Source organism: Emys orbicularis, chromosome 19 (genome assembly GCF_028017835.1).
Source record: "Emys orbicularis isolate rEmyOrb1 chromosome 19, rEmyOrb1.hap1, whole genome shotgun sequence".
NCBI lineage: Eukaryota > Metazoa > Chordata > Testudines > Emydidae > Emys > Emys orbicularis.
Genome location: NC_088701.1, coordinates 22,666,179 through 22,690,858, shown reverse-complemented (window position 1 = coordinate 22,690,858; position 24,680 = coordinate 22,666,179). Strand labels below are relative to the sequence as shown.

Sequence of the window (24,680 nt, the reverse complement as noted above, 5' to 3'; positions counted from 1 at the left end):
GGGGCAGGGGGTGGATGGGGGTCCCGGGGGGGGCGAAGGCAGAGGGGGGCAGGGATGGGGCAGGGGGTGGATGGGGGTCCCGGGGGGGGCGAAGGCAGTGGGGGCAGGGATGGGGCAGGGGGGGATGGGGGCCCCGGGGGGGGGGGGCGAAGGCAGAGGGGGCAGGGATGGGGCAGGGGGGGATGGGGGCCCGGGGGGGGGCGAAGGCAGAGGGGGCAGGGATGGGGGCGGGGAGCAGAGATGGGGCAGGGGGTGGATGGGGGTCCCGGGGGGGGCGAAGGCAGAGGGGGGCAGGGATGGGGCAGGGGGTGGATGGGGGCCCGGGGGGGGCGAAGGCAGAGGGGGCAGGGATGGGGCAGGGGGGGATGGGGGTCCCGGGGGGGGGGCGAAGGCAGAGGGGGGCAGGGATGGGGCAGGGGGGGATGGGGGTCCCGGGGGGGGGGCGAAGGCAGAGGGGGCAGGGATGGGGCAGGGGGGGATGGGGGCCCGGGGGGGGGCGAAGGCAGAGGGGGCAGGGATGGGGGCGGGGAGCAGAGATGGGGCAGGGGGTGGATGGGGGTCCCGGGGGGGGCGAAGGCAGAGGGGGCAGGGATGGGGGCGGGGAGCAGAGATGGGGCAGGGGGCAGGGATGGGGGTCCCGGGGGGGGCGAAGGCAGAGGGGGGCAGGGATGGGGCAGGGGGTGGATGGGGGTCCCGGGGGGGGGGGCGAAGGCAGAGGGGGCAGGGATGGGGCAGGGGGGGATGGGGGCCCGGGGGGGGCGAAGGCAGAGGGGGCAGGGATGGGGCAGGGGGTGGATGGGGGTCCCGGGGGGGGGGGCGAAGGCAGAGGGGGCAGGGATGGGGCAGGGGGGGATGGGGGCCCGGGGGGGGCGAAGGCAGAGGGGGCAGGGATGGGGCAGGGATGGGGCAGGGGGGGATGGGGGCCCGGGGGGGGCGAAGGCAGAGGGGGCAGAGATGGGGCAGGGGGGGATGGGGGTCCCGGGGGGGGGGCGAAGGCAGAGGGGGCAGGGATGGGGGCGGGGAGCAGAGATGGGGGATGGGGGCCCCGGGGGGGGGGCGAAGGCAGAGGGGGCAGGGATGGGGCAGGGATGGGGCAGGGGGTGGATGGGGGTCCCGGGGGGGGGGGCGAAGGCAGAGGGGGCAGAGATGGGGCAGGGATGGGGCAGGGGGGGATGGGGGTCCCGGGGGGGGGCGAAGGCAGAGGGGGGCAGGGATGGGGCAGGGGGTGGATGGGGGCCCGGGGGGGGCGAAGGCAGAGGGGGCAGGGATGGGGCAGGGGGGGATGGGGGCCCGGGGGGGGCGAAGGCAGAGGGGGCAGGGATGGGGGCGGGGAGCAGAGATGGGGGATGGGGGCCCCGGGGGGGGGGGCGAAGGCAGAGGGGGCAGAGATGGGGCAGGGATGGGGCAGGGGGGGATGGGGGCCCCGGGGGGGGGCGAAGGCAGAGGGGGCAGAGATGGGGCAGGGATGGGGCAGGGGGGGATGGGGGTCCCGGGGGGGGGGGCGAAGGCAGAGGGGGCAGAGATGGGGCAGGGATGGGGCAGGGGGGGATGGGGGCTCCGGGGGGGGGCGAAGGCAGAGGGGGCAGAGATGGGGCAGGGATGGGGCAGGGGGGGATGGGGGCCCCGGGGGGGGGCGAAGGCAGAGGGGGCAGAGATGGGGCAGGGATGGGGCAGGGGGGGATGGGGGTCCCGGGGGGGGGGCGAAGGCAGAGGGGGCAGGGATGGGGGCGGGGAGCAGAGATGGGGGATGGGGGCCCCGGGGGCAGACAGGGCGGGCGGCGGGGCCGGGCTCCGTCTCCTCGGGCGGGAAACTGGCAGCGCGGAGCCCGGCTCCGGCCTTGAGGCGGCGGCGCCCGGCCCGGCCCGGCCCGGCCCGGCTCGGCCCCCTCCCCGGGCTGGGCTGGGCCGGGCCGGGCCGGGGGGCCGGAGCGGGGGGGGAGGCCGCTCCCGGGCTCCGAGGGGCGGCTCCGCACTAGGCCGCAAATCCCCGGGCTCGCGTAGCGGGCGGGGGGGGGGAGCCGGGCGGGGGGAGGCGGCGGCGGCGGCGGCCCCGGTACCTGGTCCGTGATGCTGAGAATCCCCATCTCCGGGCCCGAGCCCCCCCGCCTCAGCGCCGAGCTCCCGGCATCAGGCTCCGGCCGCGGCGGCTCCGGCTCCGGCGGCTGCGGGGCGGGGAGGGACTGAGCCCGCCCACCGCGGGAGGGAGGCCGCCGCAGCGACCCCTGCCGGGGAGGCCCGGCCACGGCCCCAGGCCGCTCCCGGGGCGGGCCCCAGCGGGGTCCCTGAATGGGGGGGGGCACTTGGATCCCCTCAGGGATGGGGGTGCCGGGCCCCGGGGAGCCCCTGGGGGGGCGGGCCTTAGGGGGGGGTCCCTGAATGGGGGGGGCACTTGGATCCCCTCAGGGGTGGGGGGTGCCGGGCCCAGGGGAGCCCCTGGGGGGGCGGGCCCCAGCGGGGTCCCTGAATGGGGGGGGCACTTGGATCCCCTCAGGGATGGGGGTGCCGGGCTCCGGGGAGCCCCTGGGGGGGCGGGCCTTAGGGGGGGTCCCTGAATGGGGGGGGCACTTGGATCCCCTCAGGGGTGGGGGTGCCGGGCCCAGGGGAGCCCCTGGGGGGGCGGGCCTTAGGGGGGGTCCCTGAATGGGGGGGGCACGTGGATGCCATCATCGGGGCAGGGCAGGCAAGAGCCGCTTTTCCACAGTGGCCCGTGAGTTTCCCCCAGTCCGATTCCATCGATTGACCCCACCGGAATCGGGTCCAGGCTGAGACGGGTGAGCAACCCGATAGATAAACTCGGCCCACGGGTGAAGCTAGGTGCCTCGATGTTCTCCAAGGGCTAGCGATAGAGAATCAGGTGAGGAACTGCGCTACCTACACATCTGGTCAATTGATAGTAACCGTATGGATCTACCATCATTAACTGGTGGCTTCCAAGTGGGATGGGTTGGTAGCCCACGTGGCCACTGCAAATTAAATAAGAAGAATTAATAGTTGATTAAGTTATGACATTAATTCTTTGCGCTCCTAAAGCGCCCATTATCCAAGGATCCACCAACTTGTATTTAGTAGTCAGACTAAACAAATCAGTTTGCTACAAGGGTGTTCTCAGATTCCTTTGTTGTTGTGATGGGGAAGTCCCAGCTGAGTTACTGTGCTAGTTACTGTACAAACACATGGTAAGAGACAATCCCTGCAGGATGGAAGGGAAATGGAGAGATGAAACATCTCACACAAGGTCATGCAGCTCTAGTGTAGACCAGGGCTTAGTATGGCCAGGAACAGAATCCAGGTCTCCTGAGTTCTACACAGGGTCTGCTCTTCTGGACCAAGCTGCCTCTCAGGCCTGGTCTACACTTAAAAGGTTTGCTGATATAGATATACTGGCACCCCCTAGTGGAGACACAGCTGATTCCAGCAAAAGCGTTCTTCCACCCGTTCCCCGAATGGAATAGCTATGACCTGCCAAATATTTTTTGTTGCTGCTATAACTGTGTCTACATTAGAGATTTGCCAGCACAGGTATATCGGTTAGTGGTGTGATTTTTTTCACGTTCCTAACCGACATAGCTATGCCAGTATTATTTTCTAGTGTAGACCAGACCTCGGAGAGGGAAGGTTGGTCCTTTGTGGCTAACACACAGGTCTGGGAATCAGGAGATCTGTGTTCTACATGGACTTCGCTCTCTGCTTGAACTCAGGAAGCTGAGACAGAGAGAGGGTCGCACGGTGAATTGAATCTGCTAGACTTTAAGGCCAGAAGGGACCATCATGATCATGTAGTGTAGAACTCAGATCTCTTCATTCAGGTGCCTCCTAAAATCCCACTGCTTCCATCATGCCCACAAGAAATTAACTGTTAAACCAATCCAAAATCCATTCCCTCCTCTGGGCTACGCAGTTAGTGACAGTTTCTATGCCTGTTTTTTAGGTCCCGATCCTGCAAACACTCACTCCCAGGTGTAAATACTTCCACCTATGCACTCAGTGGGTCTACTCATGGAAGTAAGCATTGCCCTTGAAGATGTTTTCAGGATTGGGCTGTTATATCGTAGGCTCTTCATGCTATAGGGATTGTTTTGAGACTTCTATTTTATACTGTGCCTAACACATTGTCTTTGCTCAACAAATAATGAATCATAATAACAAAGTGGTGCTGCATGGGATCTCACATAAGCATTTCTGGGCGACTCTGATAGCGACCTCATGTGCAACTGAAACCTGCCAGAGCCAAGGCCCCAAAAGTGGCTCACAAATCTTTACCACGTGACCCTGGGGACACTATAGGTTCCAGCGGGCCTTGTGGCCATAAGGCTTAGCTTGATGTGGAGCATTGCATGTGGGGCCCTGTAGTCTCCACCAGCCAGCTGAAGATCAGGATGGCTTTAAGAAGCTGCCAATCTGGCTTTTGTCAGGGCAACTTTTGGGAGCCCCTTGAAGAAAAGGACTTGTTTAAACAAATAAATGATCGGTGCAACAAGATGAGCTGAATAATTGTTTTCTGCAGTTACAAGGTGTTTATATTTAATTTTCCTGCCTGTTACTGTTTGGGAGGAATAACGGGGCACCGCTTTAAATTGCTACCTCCGTTTCTTGAAATAACATCCAGAGACACATTGACATTGACTGCCATGGAGTGTGGAGGGGACGTAGTCTGGGGGCTAATGTGGCAGCTTCACTCCGGGCTCTACTTTTGATCTCCGGTTGAACTGAGTTCAGAGGAGGAGGAGCCAGGAGACTATGTTTGTGCTGTTGATACTGTAGCAGGGCTATTTTGATCATGGCTTTGGACCTGCAGTTAGCCGAGTGTTACCTAACAGTGAAATCAAGGTGAAATCATAGAGCTGAAAAGCCAGAAAGAGCAGCTGTTGACATTTTCGCCAGTGAAATATTGCCGGGAGGAGGAAGCAGTGGAACTAGACCTTTCACGGCAGCACAAGATCACCGGACTTGTGTTTTACAGTGTACTACTCACAACCCTTTGCCAGTCATTTGTATAGGCCTTGTGGGGTGGCCTCTCCTCCTCCTCTCACCTTGTCCGCAAAGGAAGCAAAACTGGGGGGTTCCTAGCACAATTCTCTGTGAGCTGGGATTTGAGGAGTTTTTGGTAACTGGCTTCCCCGAAAGAAAATGGAATTAGGAGATGATTCATAGATTCCAAGTTCAAAAGGGACCATTGTGATGATGAAAATAGAGGGACAGCTGGAACTGTTTAGACAATAACTGCTAATCAGTCCCATGATATATTGCTTAAGCTTGTGGTTAAGGCATAGATCTAGGAGTCAGGGTTCTCTTCATGGCTGTGACACAGGCTTCCTTTGGGCAGGTTACTTAACTTTTCTGTGCCCCAATTTCTCCATCTATAAAATGGGCATCATAATTTTAACCCTCCCAAGAGGGCTCTGAGACTTTGATTTCAGTATTAGTCTGTAAAGCACTTTGAGATTCATCTTGCAAAACCAGAGCCCAACAGTAAGTGTATTTTACTATGATTTTAGTCAAAGAAAGATCAAACATGGATAAGTGGTTTGACAGGGTCACTTTTTTAGGGTGATTTCTAGGATCCTGCAAGAAAGCCCATGGGTCCAAAGCTTACTCTGGGGAGAAGGTCATTATGATATTATGTTGGTTTGAGGTGTGATGATGTTGTGTTGTGATGTCATGACATGGCTTCCTGGTGTGATCAGAGGATGAGCATCCTGAGGTTGATGACGTTGCCTTGAGCCACAGCAACGTCCTGATGTGTCCGAGTCCATGACTGGGGTTCCCACCCATTGTGAAAATACAAATAATAAGGAATCATGATGACGTGATGATATTTTGATGGGCTGTGATAATTTTATGCTCAGTTCTATGGACTAGATGACCTCCCGAGGTCCCTTCCAACCCTGATAGTCTATGATTCTAGGATGTCATGTTGCAGCACGATGATGTCACACGGCATGGTGTGAGGTCAGGATGGCGTATGAGCATGTGCTGCTGTGTCCCAGCATGGCACGGGGCGATGACGTGTGGGGGCATGACGCAGCGGGGCCCCGGGGCCATGGGAGGATGCGGCAGCGTGATGCATCACGGGGCGATGATGTGACTGTGTCATGCTATGACATGCTGCAGCACGGCATGAGGTCACTTTGCAGCCCATCAGCCCCCAGCTGCTGGCTGTCTTGATCACAGGCCCCGCCCTGCCTGCCAGATGGACTACAATTCCCATCAGGCACCTGGGCCGTCGCTATAACGCCAATGGCACCTCAGGGCGGTGGGACTACAATCCCCATGATGCCCCGGGCGGCGGAGCGCAAGCGCCCAGGACGTCACGACGCCGGAAACTACAACCCCCATGATGCACCACGGCCCCGGGACAGCCCTGTCCTCCCAGCTCCCGCCCTGCTCCCTTCGCCTTCTCGCCCCGCCCCCTGTCTGTGACGCGGTGGGCTCTATAGTGACGCGTGACGTTGTGTGTGACGGGGGAGGGGGAGTTCAGCGCGGCGGAGCCGGTGTTTGCGGCGGACGGAGCGCGGAGCCCGGACCCCTCCCCCATGGCGGCCAGGCGGCTGCGCGCGGTGCTGCGGCTGGGGGCGCGCCAGGGGCTGCGGCCGGGCGCGCCCCCGCCTGGCAGGTGAGCGGGCCCGCGGGCCGCCGGGGGGAGGGGGCCATGGGGGCAGAGAGGGGGGGTGTCTGGGGGAGGAGCCATGGGGGCCAGGGCCCTAAGAGGGGGTCTCTGGGGGGAGGGGTCATGGGGGCAGAGAGGGGGGGGTCTCTGGGGGGAGTGGCCCAGAGACCTCCCCCTCTGGGGGGAGGGGCCATGGGGGCAGAGAGGGGGGGTGTCTGGGGGAGGAGCCATGGGGGCCAGGGCCCTAAGAGGGGGTCTCTGGGGGGAGGGGTCATGGGGCAGAGAGGGGGGGTCTCTGGGGGGAGTGGCCCAGAGACCTCCCCCTCTGGGGGGAGGGGCCATGGGGGCAGAGAGCGGGTCTTTGGGGGCAGCGATCCAGAGGGGGAGGTCTCTGGGGGTGGGGCCATGGGGATCAGGGCCCTAAGAAGGGGTTTCTGGGGGGGAGGGACCCAGAGAGGGGGCCTAAGGGAGGGGGACACTTGTATGCAGCATTGGGTGCAGCGGAAGAGGCAGTGGGGACCCGGCCAGGGCCGCTCACGGCATGGGGGGCTCAGGCTGGGTTGGCTGCGGCAGGGAAGTTGGTGGTTTACGTTTCGGGGATCCGGCCCCCACACCTATTGCCAGAGAGATGGTCTTGTGGACAGCTCTGCTCCCAGCCGCACGACGTCCCTATGGCAACTTCAGTGATTGTCCGTAGGAAGCGGTGATGCGAGGGGAATTCTTCCCGGATACTTCGCTTCTTTCAATGGAATTTAGCACCTGGAACCAAAGAACCAGATGTGAGCAGCTAGCTGGCTGCAGACCCTTGGCAACACCCCAGGAAACTGCCTTAGCTGGCTGAAGACTAGCTCAAGGGCTTGATAGACCATGGGGGATCCATGGACCACGCACGGGCAACCACTGGCTTAGTAAAACTTGCTGCATCTAAATGGGATCTAGCATCACTGAAGCAAGGATGCGCCCAGCCCTAGCTCCTGCGGTTTGCTGGACAGCAGCAGGCCTTTAGGGTTACCCTTCGGGGAGGGGAGGTGGGTGCTGGTTTCTTTAGCAACGGAAGATGTTATGATAACATGTAAAGAGCTTTCCAGGGAGTGTCATGCTTTGCAGGAAGAGGAAATAGGATCCAGGTACAGCAGCTGACCTCCTTTGCGAATTTCCAAACACATGGGTGCAGACCTGCGATCAGGTGCTAGTTAAAGGGCGATTGCCGGAGATGGCGGTTTGTAAAAGTCTCTCTTCAGTCGGAAAACACGATGTTCACTCGACTTGATGATCTGAATTAAATGTCACCTCTTGCCCAGGCTTTGAGAATGAATGTCGTCCCTTTCGAAAGGCCTGGAAGTTTTGAGGGCTCGCACCTCCTCCAGCGATGACCTCTGGTGGGAGGTGCCATGCCAGGAAGTTGCTGCAATGCATTGGTCTGTCAGCAATGCATCAGGCCGTCAGAGCAGTCCTGCGTCTTGGCAGGTGGGAGCAAAAAAAATCAACAGCTTGGGTATAACCGAGGTGCTTTTGGAGTTCAGATGCCTCCGTTAGCACATGGGACGCTCCCAGAGCGCGGAGCCGAGAGAGTTGAAGTGGCGTTGTGCCCAGCTTTGAAATGGAGCCCGGGTGCCTGCTCCTCACTGACGTGTTGGGGATAAGAGATGCCATGTTCCTCAGGGCAGCAGCCCTCTCCTCTGCATCTGCCCAGCACCTAGCTCAGAATAAATAACATCTCGCAGGCAATTCTTGAGTGTGTTTTGCTTTGAGACGCAATATGGGAGGGCTGGCAAAGCACTCCCAGCTGAAGGCTGTGCTCTTTGCTGCCTGAATTCTTCTTGTCCGCTGCTGCACAGTGTCAGGCACAGAACTTGGAGTCCGTCCCCTGGAGAGCCTGCCTGTCCATCCACTCAGGCAGGGCTGAGGGGGCCCAGGCGACCTCTAGGCTCATGGAGATCTCAGCTGCGTTACCGAATCTGAACCACCAGCAACGTCCTTTGCACTTTCCTCTGCGCTGGAAGGAGAGGGGGCATGGGGCTGTCTGACCCTGGAGTGGCCGCAGCACACTGGAAAAGAAAGACCTTTCCCCTCTCCTGGTGCCTCTGGGGAAGAGCGTGAGTGACCCGTTTTCAGATGCATCTATAAATATATGTAAGTGAACAGCCTGAGTGGAAAGTTTCCAGTGACGATGGAACGCGACCCCCTGATTGTGCTGGGTGGAAGCTGCCGGAGTGTTGGAAGGAAGTTGCCTCTCGTTCCTAGTGTTGTTATAATGTCCAATTCCCACCCTTCCAGCCGAATTGGAAGCTCGCTGGGGGATTGGGAACTTCAGGACTTCTTGTTTATTTTGTTGGCATTGAACCAATGGGATAAAACCCGACCAGTCTGTACTGCGGGTTGGGAATCAGGAACTCCTGGGTTCTATTCCTGGCTGTGGGCAAGTCGCATTGCCGCCCTGTGCCTCAGTCTCCCCAGCTGGGTATAGTCACTGAATGTTCCGTTGCTGGCTTGCACGTAAGTGCCGCCTGCTGCCTCCAGCGCCAGGGTCAAGTGGCGAAGAAGGGGGAGCGTTTGCCGTCGCACTCTGGATCGTCGACGCTGACTCGGGGGTTGTGGGAGATCAACCGTCTGTCCAGGCTGTCGTGGGAGGCCAACCACGCCACCAGCGCAGCTCAAAGGGTGGGTCAGACCCCCAGCCTGCCAGTGAAACGAGCGGAAGCCCGCTCCCGGCGTGCACAAACATTCCAACGGGAGGGCCGTTCACCGCCTCTGGACTGTTTGCAGGAGAGCGGTCACATGTTGCTGGCTTCCCTTCTGTGTTTGTGATTCTTCTCTTGTCTGTGGTTGGCGTACCAGGCTCTGAGGATCAAGGAACAAAAGCACCAGCTGAAATTTCATCAGGGGGCGAGGTCCAGAGGACAAACTCCGAATGGGATACAAGGGAATTAGAAGCATGACCTGGGTAGTGAGCTCTGCCTCTGACAGGCTGGTGACCTTGGCAGATAAGTCCTGTTTTCAGTCAGTACCTCAGTTTCCCCATCTATCAATCGGAGAAAACGCTGACCCGCCGTGGAGAAGAACCCACAGAACCCAGCATAAATTGCTCCTAACCAGCCCACAGTTACTGTCAATGACCCAATTTTTCCAGAGCGCCTTTCGTCCAAAGCTACCAGAGCGGCTGTAGACCGCTGAAAGGCGGCCACGCTGGGGATGGGAAGCAGCAGCCAGGGCTGTGGAGCCGAGAGGAAATCTTGGCCAGTCGCTGCTCTTTCGGAAAGCGCCAGGGATTGCTAACGTCCAGGCAGGGCAGGGCAAACCAAGCCTCTGGGCCTTGAGACATCCTGCCAGGACGCTGGCTCCCGCTCCTCCTCCCGAACTCTCTGCTTGGCAGCATAGCCGCCGGGTATGGTTATGCACCGATGGGTCACTGGTGCAGCAGGGTGTTATTACAGGGCCTGCGGAGAGCGGAGGAAACCTGCTAGGGTGGCACATTGCTTCCCTGCCACCCCCCTTCTCAAGAAATCCAGATACCCTCGGCCCCTGCATCGGTGCCCGTGTTCGCCCCATATTGATGCGGAGGAGGGCAGCGGGGGGCAGAGCTCAGCAGGGTGCCATGTGTTTCACCAGCCACCCTGACTAAGGAGATGGGGCAAGCGTGGTCCCTGTGCCTCAGAGCGGGCCCTTCCCGGTGGCACCGGGCCCTCCTCTCCCGTCTGGTGCCCGGCTCCAAGGACTTGCCACTCATTGGCCTTCCGCGGCTCAGCTGACTGCTGGTCCTGTGAATGAACCTCTCCTCCTCCTGCTCTGAGCTGCCCTCCTGGTGGGCGGGTCTAATGGCAGCTGTTGCATAAGGCCGCTGGGCACAGGGGAGGGGCCGCCTGCCTCTTGACTCAGCAGCAGGTGATCTGCAGCAGGGAGGAGAAGGTCAGGGTCGCCCTCGCTGCCCTCCCCAGCTGCCTCCACAAAGATCTGAGTGAGCACAAGCAGGAGGTGATGTAAACTGCCACTGTGTCTGAGCGCCCGCCCTGCCCGCAGGAGAGCCCGCCCTGCCCGCCAGCCGCCCGCCCTGCCCGCCAGCCGCCCGCCCTGCCCGCCAGCCGCCCGCCCTGCCCGCAGGAGAGCCAGCCCTGCCCGCCAGCCGCTCGCCCTGCCCTACCATGAGGGGCTTGTTTGGGGCCATGAACTGCTGGCCAGTGAGGTAGTGGGAGCAAGCTCCCCCCCGAGCCAGGTCTGACCCCGTTGCGGCGCTGTGCTGCAGGGAGCAGGGTGAGTGAGGGAGCAGGGGGGCGCTCTCCCCTCAGAGACCGGGCTGATCCCAGGGCCCCCGCCCGGTGCTGTCTGTCAGATGATCAGACTTCAAAGCTCAGGTCTGGGTCATTTGTGCTCGTTCCTGCTGAGGGCATTCTGCGCCAAAAAAATTTAAAATTCTGCAAAATTCTGCCAGTTTTATTTGTCAAATAAATGTGGAGGCTCCAGCATGGCCTTGGGGAGCACAGGCCACTGGCTGCACGGAGGTGGGAGATCACTGTTCAGCTTCCCCCCGGGACGCGGACTCAGCGATGAGGCTGCACCCAACCCAGACAGCGCAAGGACTGGGCCTGCCCCAGAAACACCCCAGGGTCCTGACCCTCTGTGCCAGGTGCACCAGGTGTGGGCCGGCAGGCACAGCAAGGCGGGATCCAAGTGTGGAGGGGCACAGTGTGGGGGGATCCAGATGTGGGTTGAGAGGGTTCTGTGTGGGGCAATCTGGGTGCATGTGGCTCAGTGGGGGTTCAGGTGCAGGAGGATCTGGTTGCACAGGGGCTTGTTGGGGGTCTCTGGGTGCAGTGGTAATGGAACTCTGCAGGGGGGTCCAGGTGAAGGTGGCTGGTGCTCAGCGGGGGGGTCTGGGTATGGTGGGGATAGAGCTTGTCAGGGGGTCTGGGTGTGGGGGACTCAGTAGTGGGGTCCAGATGCTGAGGGGGTGGGGTTGGTACAATAGGGATCCAGGTGCGGGGGGGTGGTCCAGGTGCAGGGGGAGTGGGGCTCATCGTTGGGGGGGTTCTGGGTGTGAGGGGGGTGAGGCTCAGCGGGAGGGTCTGGGTATGAGGGGGTTTGGATGCATGGGTGTTAGACGGATGGGGGAGCAGCTCCCTGAAAAGTGATCCCTCCCCCTGCAATTCAGGAGCAATGGGTACAGGAAGTGAGGGGGGGGGGGGGCGTTGCAGAGCTTCCTACCAGCTGGGGGAGAAATCTGGGGGTGGGTCCGACACGGCTCCGGATGCCGTGCAGGGGCAGAGGAAGTCCCGTCCTCCACAGCCCAGACAGGACTAGCAGCTGAGCCCGGCGCAGGGTAGGAGCCACCAGACGGGTCTTCCCCAGTCTTGCCCACTGCCTCACAGTGATTTACCTCTCTGTCGGCTGTCCTGGGCACCTGAAACATACTGATGAGGAGGGTCACATGACTGCTCTTGTGGCCTCCCTTTGCTTCCCTATCAGAAAGTAATTTTTCTGCGGGGAAGCAAAGAAATCTGCGGGGGCCATAAATTCTGCGCACGTGCAGTGGCGCAGGATTCCCCCAGGAGTAGCTCATTAAACATCCCCTTGGTGGGAGCAGGTGTCAGCGGCACCTTCACTGTGATACGGGAGTCGGCGTCGCTCCCTGCCACAAACTGGTCGGTAGAGTTGCTGCGTCACTAAACCGCTGCCAGGTCCCAACCCAGCGGTGGCCGCATGGGAGCAGTGAAGCGATCGCAGCATGGCCATACAGCACGTAGGGGCCGATAGATCCCCAGAGGAACGGGATTGGCATGCGAGAGGGAATTGCCTCGTCCTGGCTGGGGAGGGTGTTTCGCTGCCTTTGTCTCCCGCAGCCCCACTCTGCTTTAGTGGCTTTGGGCCTAGCTAGTCTCAGCCTCAGGTGACCTCTTGAAGGGGAGTAGCACCTAGCTCCCTTCCTCTGCCTGGCCAGGCGGGCGCCGGTCGGTCTCTGCTAACCCCGACCCGTTTCCAGTTGCAGGGCCGTGTCTGTCTGCGGGATTCTGCTGAGCCGCGTGCCTTGGGCAATAAACAGCCTGGACTGGGGCCCCTGCAGCCCGCACAGCCGGACGTTCATCAACCTCACGGGGCCTTTCACCAACAAAAGGAAGGAGTATTCGGAGAGGAGGATTATAGGGTAAGTGGCATTGGCTGTGTTCCCCCAGAGGGGGATGGGGCTTTCCCTGCACGCTCCAGCATGCTGCGTCCTTCCCCTGCTTGCCCCAGCGCTGGTGGCAAAAGGGGAGTTTGGTCTCCAGGCCTCGGTCAAGCCTCGACCTGTCTGTGACGTGACGTGGGCAGTGCGAACCGGATTGAGACCCATGAAACTCATTGCACGTGCAGGGGGGGGCATGGATGGTGGTGGAGGTGCCCGGTTCCCTAGCCCGTCCCCGAGCTGCCCTGTGCCTGCAGGACGGCAGCACCGAGTCAGCACAGGCGTCTCCCCCCCCGGCAGGTACTCCATGCAGGAAATGTACGAGGTGGTGTCCAACGTGGATGACTACAAGCACTTTGTCCCCTGGTGCAAGAAGTCGGTGGTGGTCTCTAAGCGCACGGGCCACGTGAAGGCTCAGCTGGAAGTGGGCTTCCCGCCCGTGCTGGAGAGATACACCTCCATCGTCACCTTGGTGCGCCCGCACCTGGTCAAGGTGAGGCTGCCAGGGATTCTCAGGGTGGGGGAATGTGCGGGGTGGGAGCGCTCAGCCCCCCCAGGGAGCCTGGCTTCCCAGCGCTCTGGTAGCAAAGCCCCTCGACTGACGCTCCTGCTATCCCTTCTCAGGCCATCTGCACTGACGGGAGGCTCTTCAACCACCTGGAGACCAGCTGGCGCTTCAGCCCGGGCATCCCAGGCTACCCCCGCACCTGCACGGTGGATTTCTCGGTAAGCCCCCCCCAGCCTGCCCTCTCCCATTCCCCGAAGCACCCAGTCGCCACGTGGAGTCGTCCCCGCGGTGAATCCACTGGGGATGGACCGGAGAGGTGGCTGCCGACCAGCCAGCCCATGGTGTTAGAAGTACCTGTCCCCAGGTCATTAGCCTCGAGGAGGAGGTAAGCAGGGGGCGAAATGCTGCCCTCAGCGACTGCTGTTCGTGTCTCGAGGGAGAGAGAAGCAGGAGCAAATGTTCCACCTGGGCACATTTGTCTGAGAGGCGGGGCCTGGGAGTCAGGACTCCTGGGTTCTCCTCCTGGCTCTGTCAGTGACTTGCTGCGTGAGCCTCTCTCTCGGCCTCAGTTTCCCCAGTGGGCCGCGGGGTTTGTGTGGAGGTGACTATTCGCTGCGTGCTGCCGAGGAGGGCAGGTTCCCCGCTGGACATTGTGGAACGGGGCAGCCCCGTCCCGCTGCCCTTTGTCCAGGGGGGGCTCTGGCCCGGCCTGCCCTGCTCTGCCAGCCCCTCATCTCTCTCTCCTCCCCAGATCTCCTTCGAGTTCCGCTCCCTGCTGCACTCGCAGCTTGCCACGGTCTTCTTCGACGAGGTGGTCAAGCAGATGGTGGCAGCTTTCGAGCGGCGGGCGGCCAAGAACTTCGGCCCGGAGACGCGCATCCCCCGGGAGCTCATGTTTCACGAAGTTCACCAAACGTGAGGGGGTCGGGGCCGCACGTGCAGACTGTGCCGGGGCGGCGGGAGGCGCTCGGACGCCCTGCCCCCGCCTTTTTAACTATTTATTTGATTTCACCTCTCCTGACGGTCTCTCTAATTTATCTGCTGGCCCGGTGTGTCGAGAACGGGGACGTACCCGGAGCGGCTGGGTCTGGCTGCCCCGGAGCGGCCCCCGCCTGCCGTCTCGCACAGACGAACCGCACCGGCCCGCCCGGCTCCATATTTTTGTAGCTAATTTTATTTTAAACTTATTTTATTTTGGGGGCGGGGTCTTGTTTAACATCCCTCCAAGCAGGGAAGAGCGGTCCCTGCCCCTTCCTGATCGCCAGCAATTCTCGTCTTTCCCCCTGTGCTGCCCTTACGGCAGAAACCAGCAGGGCTGCGTGGGCCAGCCCCCCCTTGGTCGGACTGCCTTTCCCCCGGGCGGGGCCGAGGCAGTGTGCACGTGGACTGGACGATCGGGGTCTCGGCTCGCCTAGCTGCGGTCGGGGGCGGGGTGTGGGAAACGGATCCGAACCTTCTCCCCGTCCCAGGGGTGCTGAGCGCAGAGAAGGGCGCCTAGCCAGCGTTACAGTGGCTGCGTGGGAGCGAGAGGGGAGCTGCGTTCGATCTGGAAGCGAGCACCGAGAGGAAGTGTCACATTATGCGGGGCCTGCGGAAAGGGGCGGGGGCACTGCCTGGTTGGCGCCCCTGGCAGAAGGTGGGAATGAGCGGGCAGGACAGGGCAGGGCATGGGGCAAGTGCCCGGAGGGCAGCATGGGACTCGGGCAGCTGCTCCACCAGCCCTGCAGGTGGGATCTCGCTGAGCTCGCCCTGCATGGAGGGAGCGCTCCCCGGGCCCTCGTTGGAGAGGGAGATGGCACGGCCACAGCCAGGCCCCCACAGCGCTGGCAGCGGGGCTGCCGGCTCCTGGCCCCCGTCTCCCTTGGGAGAGCCCCGTGGGCAGGAAATAAAGCCTGTCTGAGTGACCCAGGATGGAGGTGGCCCGGAGGCTCCATGGGGTGGGGGGCAGAAGTGATGCCCACTGGGCACCCGGCCCTAGGGAAGCCCTGGCAATGGAAGGCTGGAGGCTGATTTTCCACGCACTGACGCAGAGTCCCAGATGCTGGAGCCTCCCCTCCCGCTTCTGGGAGGGGGGAACCTCCCCTCCAAAGCTCCCAGAAGCCCGGGGGGTGTCAGCACGAGCTGGAGAAGCGTCTGGGGGGGGTTCCCCTCCGGCTGGTAGTGGAAGGCTTTAGGTGGGGGGAGCAAGGTCCCAGGGGCTGGGGCCCCACAGCGGAGCCCTCCTTGGCCAGCCCCCCAGCCGTGCTGTGAGCAGGGCAGGGAGGGGTGAGAACACCGCTGCTCCCCCCCTCCTCGCCCAGGCACACAGCAGCGCTGTCTGGGGAGCGTGCCCCGTGGCTGGCTCAGCGAACGCGGCGGGAGATAAGTGAACAGAGCCCCATTGTCCTCCGCCAGCGGAGGGAGGCCCTGGAGCCTGCAGCGCTGGGGGCTGGAGCCTGCCTAGAAAGGGCCCCGTCACCCTTCGCTCAAAGTGTGGCCCGATCCACAGCCAACCCGTGTCCCCATGGGAGCTGCCCGCTAGTGGGGAGCAGAGCCTGGCTCTCTCCCTCGCCCCACATCCCAGCGCCAAGCACCCAGGCCCAGTGCCTTGCGGCCTGCTTGGCCGCAGACTCTGCGCCCCGGCCCCTCCTGCTGTGCAAAGGAGCCGGCGTTACATACAAGACCCGCCAGCCCCAGGCCGGCTGCACTGGGTTTGCACCGCTGTAACTGCACCGAGTGGGGGAGGGATCCCGGCTGCTGCACGCTGCCCTCGCACGAGAGGCTGGGCGCAGAGACCGCCCGGGGCGTGCCACTGCAGAGCGTGTTCAGAGCTTCCCCCTGCAGCTCTGGGGGGAGGTGGCGACGGGAGGCTGAGCAGGCAGCGTGTGGGTCACAGCGGTGATGGAAGGGGGCGGTTGGGCCCTGCATCTCGTTCAGCCCGAAAGCCTAGTGGGGCTGGCAGCCAGCCAGGCTGGGCAACGCCCATGGCATGGGAGTCGTTACCACAGTAATGGCTTGAATGGCCTCTGAGGGGACCTGTCTCCAGAACTGGGGGGTAGCCCGGGGCACTGGCACCGCTGGGCATCTGTCGCCAGCAGCGTGGCTTCCCCTGCCGGGGGCCACCTGCCACCCACATCCGAGCGCTGGGCCGGCTGTGAACGCCGCGTCTGCTCCAGGCCTCTGGCCTGAATCCCTGCCCTTAACCCTTTGCTTCCAGCCGGGCTCCCCCACCCGCTTCCCCCGTCTCCAGGGCCCAGGAGATGTTGAGTGGGGGCTGCAGCTGGGCCCTGCTCTGTACGGTGCCTTCCGCCTGCTCCCTTCTCAGCCTGACCCCCAGGCTGCCCTCTGCCGGCTCACTGAGAGAAACGCACATGGGGGGGGGGAGCAATCTGCTGCAGGGGTGAGGGGGGAACACCACCCCCCCCAGCCTCCATCTCAGAGCTGGGACGCAGCCACCTCCTCCGTGCACTCGCGTGGGAGTTTTGTCTCCAGCCGAGAGACTCTGTCGAAATTTCCTGCCCAGAGAAGTGGGTTTTTTAGGCCAATAAAAAGCATTTGGCAAGCGGGCTCGCTGCCTCCTTCAGGGTGTCTGCGGCGGCTCCGGGGCTGGGTTCTGCGGGTCAGTGTCACCCGAGAGGTTGGCTTCTGCGGGCCACCTGGGCTGGGGTATTTCTCAGCTGGACTCGGGGCAGGGGGTACGTGGGGCCCGCCCTGTGGGCCTGGGCTCGCTGGCCGGCCAGGACCTTTCCGCTCAGCATAGCTGCCCCTGGCGCTGCACCACATCTGCCCTCATGCCCAGCATGCCCTGGCCCTGGGCACCCGCTGCACAGCAGGGCACGTCCCAGACGCCCACTCATGACTGTGCTGTCTGTCCTGCAGCCACGCCAGCCTCAGGCCTTTCCCTGTGGTTCTCCAAGCACCAGTGTCTCTGCCCTCTGGGAGATGGGTAAGTGCAGGCCCTGGCCCCCAGGGAGACTGGGCCAGCCCCTCCTGGTCCCACCCCCCTCGCTAGCCACAGCTGTGCTGATCCCTGCACCCACCTCACACAGCGCCACGGGCTGGCTTCATGGTCTCGTTCCTTAGCGTGTGCTCGCTGCCCTGGTGGCGGCTGCCCCGGCCCTCACCAGCTGGAGGTGCCCCCGTAGGACGGCTGCTGGTTGGCTTGCCCGGCTTTAAAGGGCTGGCTGCAGCAAAGCATGCTGGGGGAAGGAGCCAGGGCAGCCCCCCAGCAGGGCTCAGCCCTGGGTGCAAATCCAACCCTGGGGGGGGTGCCACTTCTGGGCTGTGGGTCTGCCCAGGCTCTCAGCGCAGGCTCGTCCTGTGTTGGCGCCGGCAGGCTGCTCCCCAGCCCCAGTGGGGTCCGAGCACGACTGATCCAACAACGGGGTCTGCCGCAAGCCGGAGCCATGGCGGGCGGGCTCCTGCCGCCATGGAAAGCTGAGCCCACGTGCGGGGCCTCGGCCCTCGTTCGCCACGAGGGGAAACGGAGACAAGCTGGCAGCCGGGACAAATGCAACACAGCCCCCCTGCATGCAATTCCCCCAGCTCAGGCCCCGGCCTGGTGCACACGCCCCAGCCCAGTCGTGCTGCATTAAATCCCAGCCCAAGGCTGATTTATCGCTGCTCAAGCCCGGCACTGGGGCTGTTGCTGCGGGATAGTAGGAGAGGCTCATGCAGGCCAAGGCAGGAGAAAGGGCTGGGGAGCAGCTGGGGGTCGCGGCAGCCTGGCCCCAGGCCTCACAAGGGTCTGAAATGCCATGACCCCTGGGGCGCCTCCCTCCAAGCTGGGATGATGGGGAGTGGGGGCTGCTCCAGCAGCAGACAGAGCTTGGGCTCTGCCCTCTGAAATGCCGGACACGGCCACAGCTGCCGGACTTTCGTACTGGGGGGGTCGGCTCTCCTGGCATCACCCGGCCCCGGCTCACCCCCAGCCCCACAGGCTCTAGTTACAGGAACCTTCTGGGAACATTGTTCCAGCATCATTGGCGCAGTGCCCGTTGGGGGCACGGAGCGGGGGCTGGGGAAAGCACTGGCCCCTGGCAGCAGGCCCGGACTGTGGCTTTCCAGGCCCAACCCAGGGAGAGCCGGGCCCAGATGCTCGTGTTCCATCCCATGCTGGGCGAGCGCGCCCGTTTCACATGGGCTGGGGCAGCTTCACGTGGGTTCGGGGGCAGGCCCCTGGGAAGAGTCCCGGCCCCTGCAGGTAGGGAAGCAGGGAAACAGGTGGGTTGTGGGAACAGCAGTAGGGGCTTTTGCAGCTGTGAAAAGCTGGCTGGGGGTCCCTGGGGGACAGAAGCCCCCCCCCCCGCAGGGCTGGAGAGGTGGCACCGGCTCCCTGGGCCCAGCTCCCTCCCCAGCCCCCCACTGCCCTGCAGGGCAGGCCGGGAAAGCCCCAGGGTGGAGCAACAGGGCACTGCTCACGTGGCTGGGAGTCAGAGCCGGGCTGCAGGGGCTGCTCCGGCCCTCAGCCCAAAGCAGCGACTGGCAGGGGAGGTCAGTTCCACCCCCCGGGTTAGCAGCCTGCCCTGGCTGCCGGGCACTGGGGCAGTGTTTGAGCTCCTAACTTCCAGGCCCTAATGCCAGGCCTACGCTGTTCTCGGCCGGGGCCAGCTTCCGGGACCTTCCCCGCAGCCCCCGCCCCATTCAGAGGGACCCAGAGCCTGGGGAAGGATAATGGCGCCCTCGTGTGGACATGTGGGAAACGGCACCTAGACCATGAGGTTGCTGGCACGAGGGGGGCTCACAGCGCTACTCGGGCCTGGCTGCTGCCCTGCAGGAGATACCACCAGCTGTGCATGGCCCAAGGCCCAGAACCACTTGGGGAAATCACCCCTCAGCTGAGGATCCAAACCCCAGGGCCCCTCCCCAGCAGTGCGCCCCCCCCATGGCCAGGCCGGGGCGGCATCCTGCCCGCTGGCGCCTCTGACACACCGGGGAAGCAGTTTTGTTAATAAAAACATTTATTTTGCATTTTGTACAGAGCCGCCCGCAGGCTGCGCCAGGCCACGGCCGGAACCCGCCCGGCGCCCCGGGGGCGGTTAGGGGACACGGGCATTCACACAAACACACACAGAACCGGGGCGGGGGAGGAGTGTATCGTGTCCTTCCTCGGGAGAAAGGGCAGGAGCCAGGGTCACTTTTGCACTGCAACTGCTCAAAAAGGTGGCTAGCAGCACAGCCCCGCAGCTACTGCCTGCTGCCCAGGAAATCACGTCCTCGCTCGGCCGGGCTACCCCCCGCAGCCCCACGGCTCTGGCCCGGACGCCACGCCGAGGGAAAGCCTAAGCGCAGACGTTCCTGGGGAAGCCTTTCCCCTCCCCTGCCCCACTCTCCCCCTAGGTAGCAGTGGGGCTCAGGGGAAGGCCTGGCCCCTGCTGGGAGCAAGGAGCCGAGTCTCAGACAGCAATGCCCCTGCAGCAGCGAGCCAGGGAAGTCCCTAGGGGGAGACTTACAGGGGGGTGGGATGAGAAAGGGTCCATGCCCCTGGTGTACAGCAAGGGTGCCCCAGGCCCTGCCCCGGGAGGAGGAAAAGCCCAGAGATGCTCCGGCCCCCGACTCAAGGTGGCAGGAGAGGAGGACCAAGGCAAAGGAAGCGATTCAAGCGTTCACACACCAACCCCCCTCTCAGGGCTAAGCGAGCAGGTTTGATCTGGGCCTAGGCGCTTGTCTGGCTATGGGGCTGCAACATGGACAAGGCAGCACTCAGCACGGTACATGATTGGGAAAGGACCCTCCTCTCCTGGCCGGGGGGCTAGAGCGGGCTGGCCTAGAAAGCCGTGCGGGGGGAGGGGGGGAGTGGCTGGGCTCTGGTTGGCTCAGGAGTTTAACAGAGGTGCCGCTAAGGGCGGCGGGCAGATTGGGGGAGATAGGAAGGGGGCTGATTGTTTTAATCTTAATTTACACCATAAATAACCTGAAACTTATGGTCAGTGCCTCAGAGAAAGGTTTAATTCTAGCGGCTGGCCGAGGCCCTTGGAAGGGAAAAGGTGTACTGTCTCTTTAAACGGCCCCTGGACAGCTGGCAAGCGAGCTCTCCCCCCCCCCCCAATCCCATCCCTTCCTTTAACCCGATTTGAAGCCCACGAGCTGCATGAGGCCGTCCGTGCTCATGGACTTGGGTCTCTCCAGCGGGAAGCCGAGCGCCCGGCTCCAGATGAGCTGGGCCAGGACGCCCAGGGCCCGCGAGACGCCGAACAGCACCGTGTAGTAATTCATCTCCTTCATGCCGTAATACTGCAGAGGGGAGAGGAGCGGGGCGGGGGGGTTAGGCCAGTGCCCAGCAGCCCCCAGGATCTGGGCCTGGGAGATGCTCGGGCCCTGGGAGCGGCTGGGCTGGGCTGGCTCCCAATGCCAGGGTGTGTCTGGGGCCACGGGGGGCTCAGAGTCTCAACTGCTGAGCCCGGGGAGGGCGAGCTGGAGGGGCCAGGGCAGAGCAGGGCTCGGGGGGGGGTCCCGCCCCTCACCAGCAGCCCCGAGGGGGCTGGCACCTTACCTGCAGCAGCACCCCGCTGTGCGCATCCACGTTGGGCCAGGGGTTCTTGGCCTTGCCCTGCTCCAGGAGCACGTTGGGGACGATCTTGTAGAGCTGCGCCACCAGTTTGAACATGGGGTCCTTGGGGAGGTGCTTGAGGGCGAACTCCCGCTGGCAGGTGTAGCGGGGGTCCGTCTTCCTCAGCACGGCGTGGCCGTAGCCGGGGACCACCTGCGGCGACAGGAGGCCTGGGATTAGCGCAGATGGGGGACAGGGGGGGTAGTCGCCCAGACTCAGCACTGCTCCCGCGGCCCAGGGGGACTCACCCGGCCGGAGTTCAGCGTGTTCCAGATGAAATCTCGCAGCTTCTCATCAGGCACGTCCTGGCCCAGCTCCTTCTGCAGGTTCGTCAGCCACACCAGCACCTCCTACGCCGAGAGAGGACACGGGGGTGAGGCCGGGACCGTGTCCCCCTCTCCCCACCCCCCACCACGCAGGCCACGCGACCCCTACCTGATTGGCGAGGCCGTGCAGCGGCCCGGCCAGGCCGTTCATGGCCGCGGCGAAGGCGAGGTACGGGTCGGAGAGGGCGCTGCCCACCAGGTGGCTGGTGTGGGCGCTGACGTTCCCGCCTTCGTGATCACTGCAGGGAGGAGATGGTTAGCAGAGGGCGGCAGCCGACCTACTGCCTGAGCTGGGGGGCTGCCAGCCCGCCCGGCCAATTCAGGGAGCAGCTTCTCTCAGGGTGGGGGGCTGCTGTGGGATGGGGGGGCTGGATCCAGCTCCCCTGGAAAGCAGCTGCAGCCTTCAGAACCCCGCCCCAGTTCCACCCCGGCCTGCGCTGAACTGCGGGGGGCTCAGAGCCCGACCTGCCTGAGCTCGGCCAACCGGGGCAGGGCTCCCCTCTGCCCTGTTTACAGGGCTCTGGAGTTCCGGCCTCCCGCTCCTGCCTCTCCCCAGGGCGGCCCCCACGCCAACCTCGCTCCCAGCCGCAGCCCCTCCTGGCCCCCGGTTCGCACCTGTGGATGGTGAGGTAGAGCCGCATGAGCTCGATGAACTGGGGGTCACTGTAGCCCAGCATGTTGGTGAAGTTATGGGACCAGTCCAGGCTGGGGTCGATGGCCCCGATGCTGCTGCCCTCGCGGTACAGGTTGCGGTAGATCTTGGCGGCGATGCAAGGCAGCTTGGCGATCAGGTCCATGGAGTCCTCGTAGATGAACTGCGGGGATGGGGAGAAGGCGGGCTGCTCACCAAGGGCAGCAGGAGCCCGGCTCGGCCAGGGACCCCCAGGCTCCTCCCGCTTTGCTCCTGGCCTGCCCAGCGTCCTCGGGCCACGCGAGCAAACGGGAGCGTGCGGAGCCGAGAGACCGTGCGCCGTCCCGGCTGCGCACAGGGGCTGCTGTTTGAAGGCTGCCTTGTCCCACCCCAGAGGTGGCTGCGTTTCAGTGACGCAACAGCCCGTGTCTATAGCGGGGGGTTAAATCCCGACACGTCCCAGTGCTCTGAGCAGGAAATGGAGAACCAGGCCCCTGACCGCACCACCCTGGGCGAGCGGCTCGCTTTACCCATCCGTAGGCTGGGGGAGGGGAGGTGCCAACCATGCCAGGTGCAGGGGAAATTGGGTAATTCGGACGGACGGTAACGGGCAGGGAAAGCTACTGGAGGGCAGTGAGGAGGAGAAGCCACAGACTCACCCGCCCAGACAGCCGGCGTCCCTCCGGCACGGGCTCCAGATAATACACCGCTACACACCCAGAGGCTAGAGATTCTCCGCTCTGATGCCAGGGGGTTGGGCCGAGAGGAAACCAGCTCGGCTGCCTTACAAGGACGGGTGCAGCCGGCCCTGTGCAAGCGTTGCTCCGTCCTCCAGCCCAGCACTAGCCCCATTGTACAGGTGGGCAAACTGAGGCAGAGGGGAACGTGACTCGGACAAGGCCCCAGAGGGAGTCAGCGGCAGAGCCAGCCGTGCCCTTTCCCCAGACCCACCCACGCTGCAGCTTCCAGCCGCTGGTGTCGGGAGGTCGGCTCTCGCCGGCTGCAGGCCAGACGCTCTCCATGGCCCAACGTGGGCAGCAGGGTGCCCAGCTGGGGCGCATCCCGGCACAGCTCACAGGCCTAGCCCCCTACCTCCCAGTACTTGGCCCGGCTGATGCCCTCGGAGTAGGCCCGGGCGAAGCTGCTCTCGCTGTTGAGGGCGGTGATGGCGGCGCTGAGCTGGGACATAGGGTGCAGGTTGGTGGGGAAGTTGTCCAGCATGGTCACCACGTGGGAGGGCAGAGCCGCCCTCTTGGCCCACTCTTGAGAGACCCAGCTCACCTGAGGGAGGAAACACCACACGGGGTTAGCCGGGGAGCACCAAGGGGCTGGGGGCGCAGGCTGCCTGCCCCCACCGGGGCTGGCGGGCCAGGCCAGGAGCGGAGAACAGGCTGCGGCAGCATTGGCGAGGCCACGAGAGATCGGGGCTTAAGTCACAGAGCCCAGAGCCACGGGCAGAGCCCCCCCGCCTCACCTGTTCCTGAGTGGGGATGTCTCCGGTCAGCAGCAGCCAGAAGAGGCCCTCAGGCAGGGGCTCCTCCCCTCCGGGGGCTTTGGGCAGCAGCTTCTGGCACTCGGGGATGCTGTACCCGCGGAAGCGGATGCCCTGGAGAGAAGGGTGGAGAAGGGAATCAGTCTCTGAGGAGAGGGGGCGGCCTGGGAGGGGGCGGTGGGGGGACGGCGAAGGCCTTACCTCATCGGGGTCCAGGACAGAGGTCTCGTATATTAACCCCTTCATGCCTCTCATCCCGCCGTACACCTGGAAGGGACAGAGCCAGGAGGCAGTTAGCGGGGTTCAGCGGGCGCTAATGGCAGGAGTTTGCTTGCTGCACTCAGAGTCATCTCCCCGCTGTCGGGGAGCAGAGCGGCCCCTCTCGGCACCAGCGCGGATTTCACCGGCCGCCACAGCTCTGCTCTCCCCTGAACACTGGCCCTGCGGGACCGGTGCAGGGAGAGCTGCTGCTCCACGGGGATCCCAGGGCTGCTTTGAACCCCCTGGCTGGGTCTCCGGCAGCACCCATGGTTGGATCTCAACCCCGCAAGCCCAGCTGTGTTACGGCCCCAGCCACCTCTCTGTGGAGCTGCCAGGCTGCGCCGTATGAACCAGGGCAGGCCTCTGGGCTACCACCGTCCCATTTCCATACCCTGCCTGGGTAACGCCCTGGCTCATGCTGTGCTCGCTAAGGACACAGCGATCGCACCTCGATTTCCAGGCGCAAAGCGACCACCAGCAGAGTGCCCAGCCCAGAGCAGTGCATCGGGGCCACTGCGACCCAAGGGGGCTTCCACACGGCTTAGAAGCAGCTATTGGCCACGGCCAGGGCGGAGCACCAGATTAGACACCCCAGCGGGCCCATCCAGGAAGAAAGGGAGCCTGCCGAGACGGGGCGGCACTGGGCTAGGCTGGCTGTCTGGCGCAGGGTTTATGGGTAAAGGCCACTCCCTCTAGGGTGAGGGAGAGAACAAGGGGTCCACACAGCCCAGCGCCAGCCCCAACTCAACTGAGACCGCATGAGCCGACCCGCGCCGGCCGCACTCACCATCTCCACAGTGACTTGCCCGATGACTGTGTTGCCATATTGCTGCCTGAAGCTCTTGATTCTCGACTGCTCCTTGGGAACCAAGTTGGCCAGGACGTCTTTCAGGTTCTGTATGTCGGGGGGAGAAACAAGAGAGCTGGTGAGGGGCAGCACTGCCCCACGGCGGAGCTTAGCATCGCCAACCCCAGCACTGCTTTGGAGGGAGGGTACCTTGGAGCCCGTTAGGGTCTCTGGTTTGCGTTGCACAGAAATCCCTCCGAAGGAGGCCAGACAGCGACGGGATTTGAATGGCGGCTCTGGGGTGGTTTCCCTTTGGGGTGAGGACATGAGCAGCACTGGAGCCGCTGGACTGGAGAAGCCAGGGACATGCACCCCCCCGAGGCGAG

At 63.5% G+C, this 24,680-nt stretch overlaps 3 protein-coding genes across 3 annotated transcripts in view; 1 reads left to right on the top strand and 2 right to left on the bottom strand.

Moving 5' to 3' along the window:
* The window catches only part of ANKRD52 (ankyrin repeat domain 52), a 44,359-nt gene extending 42,262 nt beyond the window's left edge, over positions 1 to 2,097 (bottom strand). Inside the window, exon 1 of the mRNA XM_065419138.1 lies at positions 2,058 to 2,097. Coding sequence (XP_065275210.1) covers positions 2,058 to 2,084 — 27 coding nt within the window. The 5' untranslated portion in view covers positions 2,085 to 2,097. The remainder of the gene's footprint in view (positions 1 to 2,057) is intronic.
* A 4,436-nt stretch (positions 2,098 to 6,533) lies between these two features.
* On the top strand, positions 6,534 to 14,188 carry COQ10A (coenzyme Q10A). The gene is made up of 5 exons (XM_065419565.1): positions 6,534 to 6,613; positions 12,582 to 12,743; positions 13,062 to 13,254; positions 13,386 to 13,487; positions 14,021 to 14,188. The coding sequence occupies exons 1-5, from the start codon at positions 6,534 to 6,536 to the stop codon at positions 14,186 to 14,188; spliced, it is 705 nt and encodes a 234-aa protein (XP_065275637.1).
* A 5,014-nt stretch (positions 14,189 to 19,202) lies between these two features.
* Positions 19,203 to 24,377, bottom strand: CS (citrate synthase). The gene is made up of 9 exons (XM_065419218.1): positions 24,295 to 24,377; positions 23,448 to 23,513; positions 23,229 to 23,360; positions 22,847 to 23,035; positions 21,739 to 21,938; positions 21,233 to 21,362; positions 21,046 to 21,147; positions 20,741 to 20,950; positions 19,203 to 20,481 (listed from the first exon to the last, which is right to left on the bottom strand). Exons 1-9 carry the CDS (start codon positions 24,295 to 24,297, stop codon positions 20,311 to 20,313), a joined length of 1,203 nt encoding a protein of 400 aa, XP_065275290.1. The 5' UTR covers positions 24,298 to 24,377; the 3' UTR covers positions 19,203 to 20,310.
* Between the last annotated feature and the right edge of the window lie 303 nt (positions 24,378 to 24,680).

What these genes read in the sequence shown, in the direction of transcription:
- CS (XM_065419218.1), bottom strand. An exon ending in GCCGGGCCAAGTACTGGGAG is followed by an intron (nt 21,939 to 22,846) that starts GTAGGGGGCTAG and finishes CCATCCCCGCAG; the next exon opens with TTCATCTACGAGGACTCCAT. An exon ending in TGCACGGCCTCGCCAATCAG is followed by an intron (nt 21,148 to 21,232) that starts GTAGGGGTCGCG and finishes CTCTCGGCGTAG; the next exon opens with GAGGTGCTGGTGTGGCTGAC.
- COQ10A (XM_065419565.1), top strand. Translation starts at nt 6,534, where the DNA reads ATGGCGGCCAGGCGGCTGCGCGCGGTGCTGCGGCTGGGGGCGCGCCAG. An exon ending in TCGGAGAGGAGGATTATAGG is followed by an intron (nt 12,744 to 13,061) that starts GTAAGTGGCATT and finishes CCCCCCCGGCAG; the next exon opens with GTACTCCATGCAGGAAATGT. An exon ending in CCTGCACGGTGGATTTCTCG is followed by an intron (nt 13,488 to 14,020) that starts GTAAGCCCCCCC and finishes TCTCCTCCCCAG; the next exon opens with ATCTCCTTCGAGTTCCGCTC.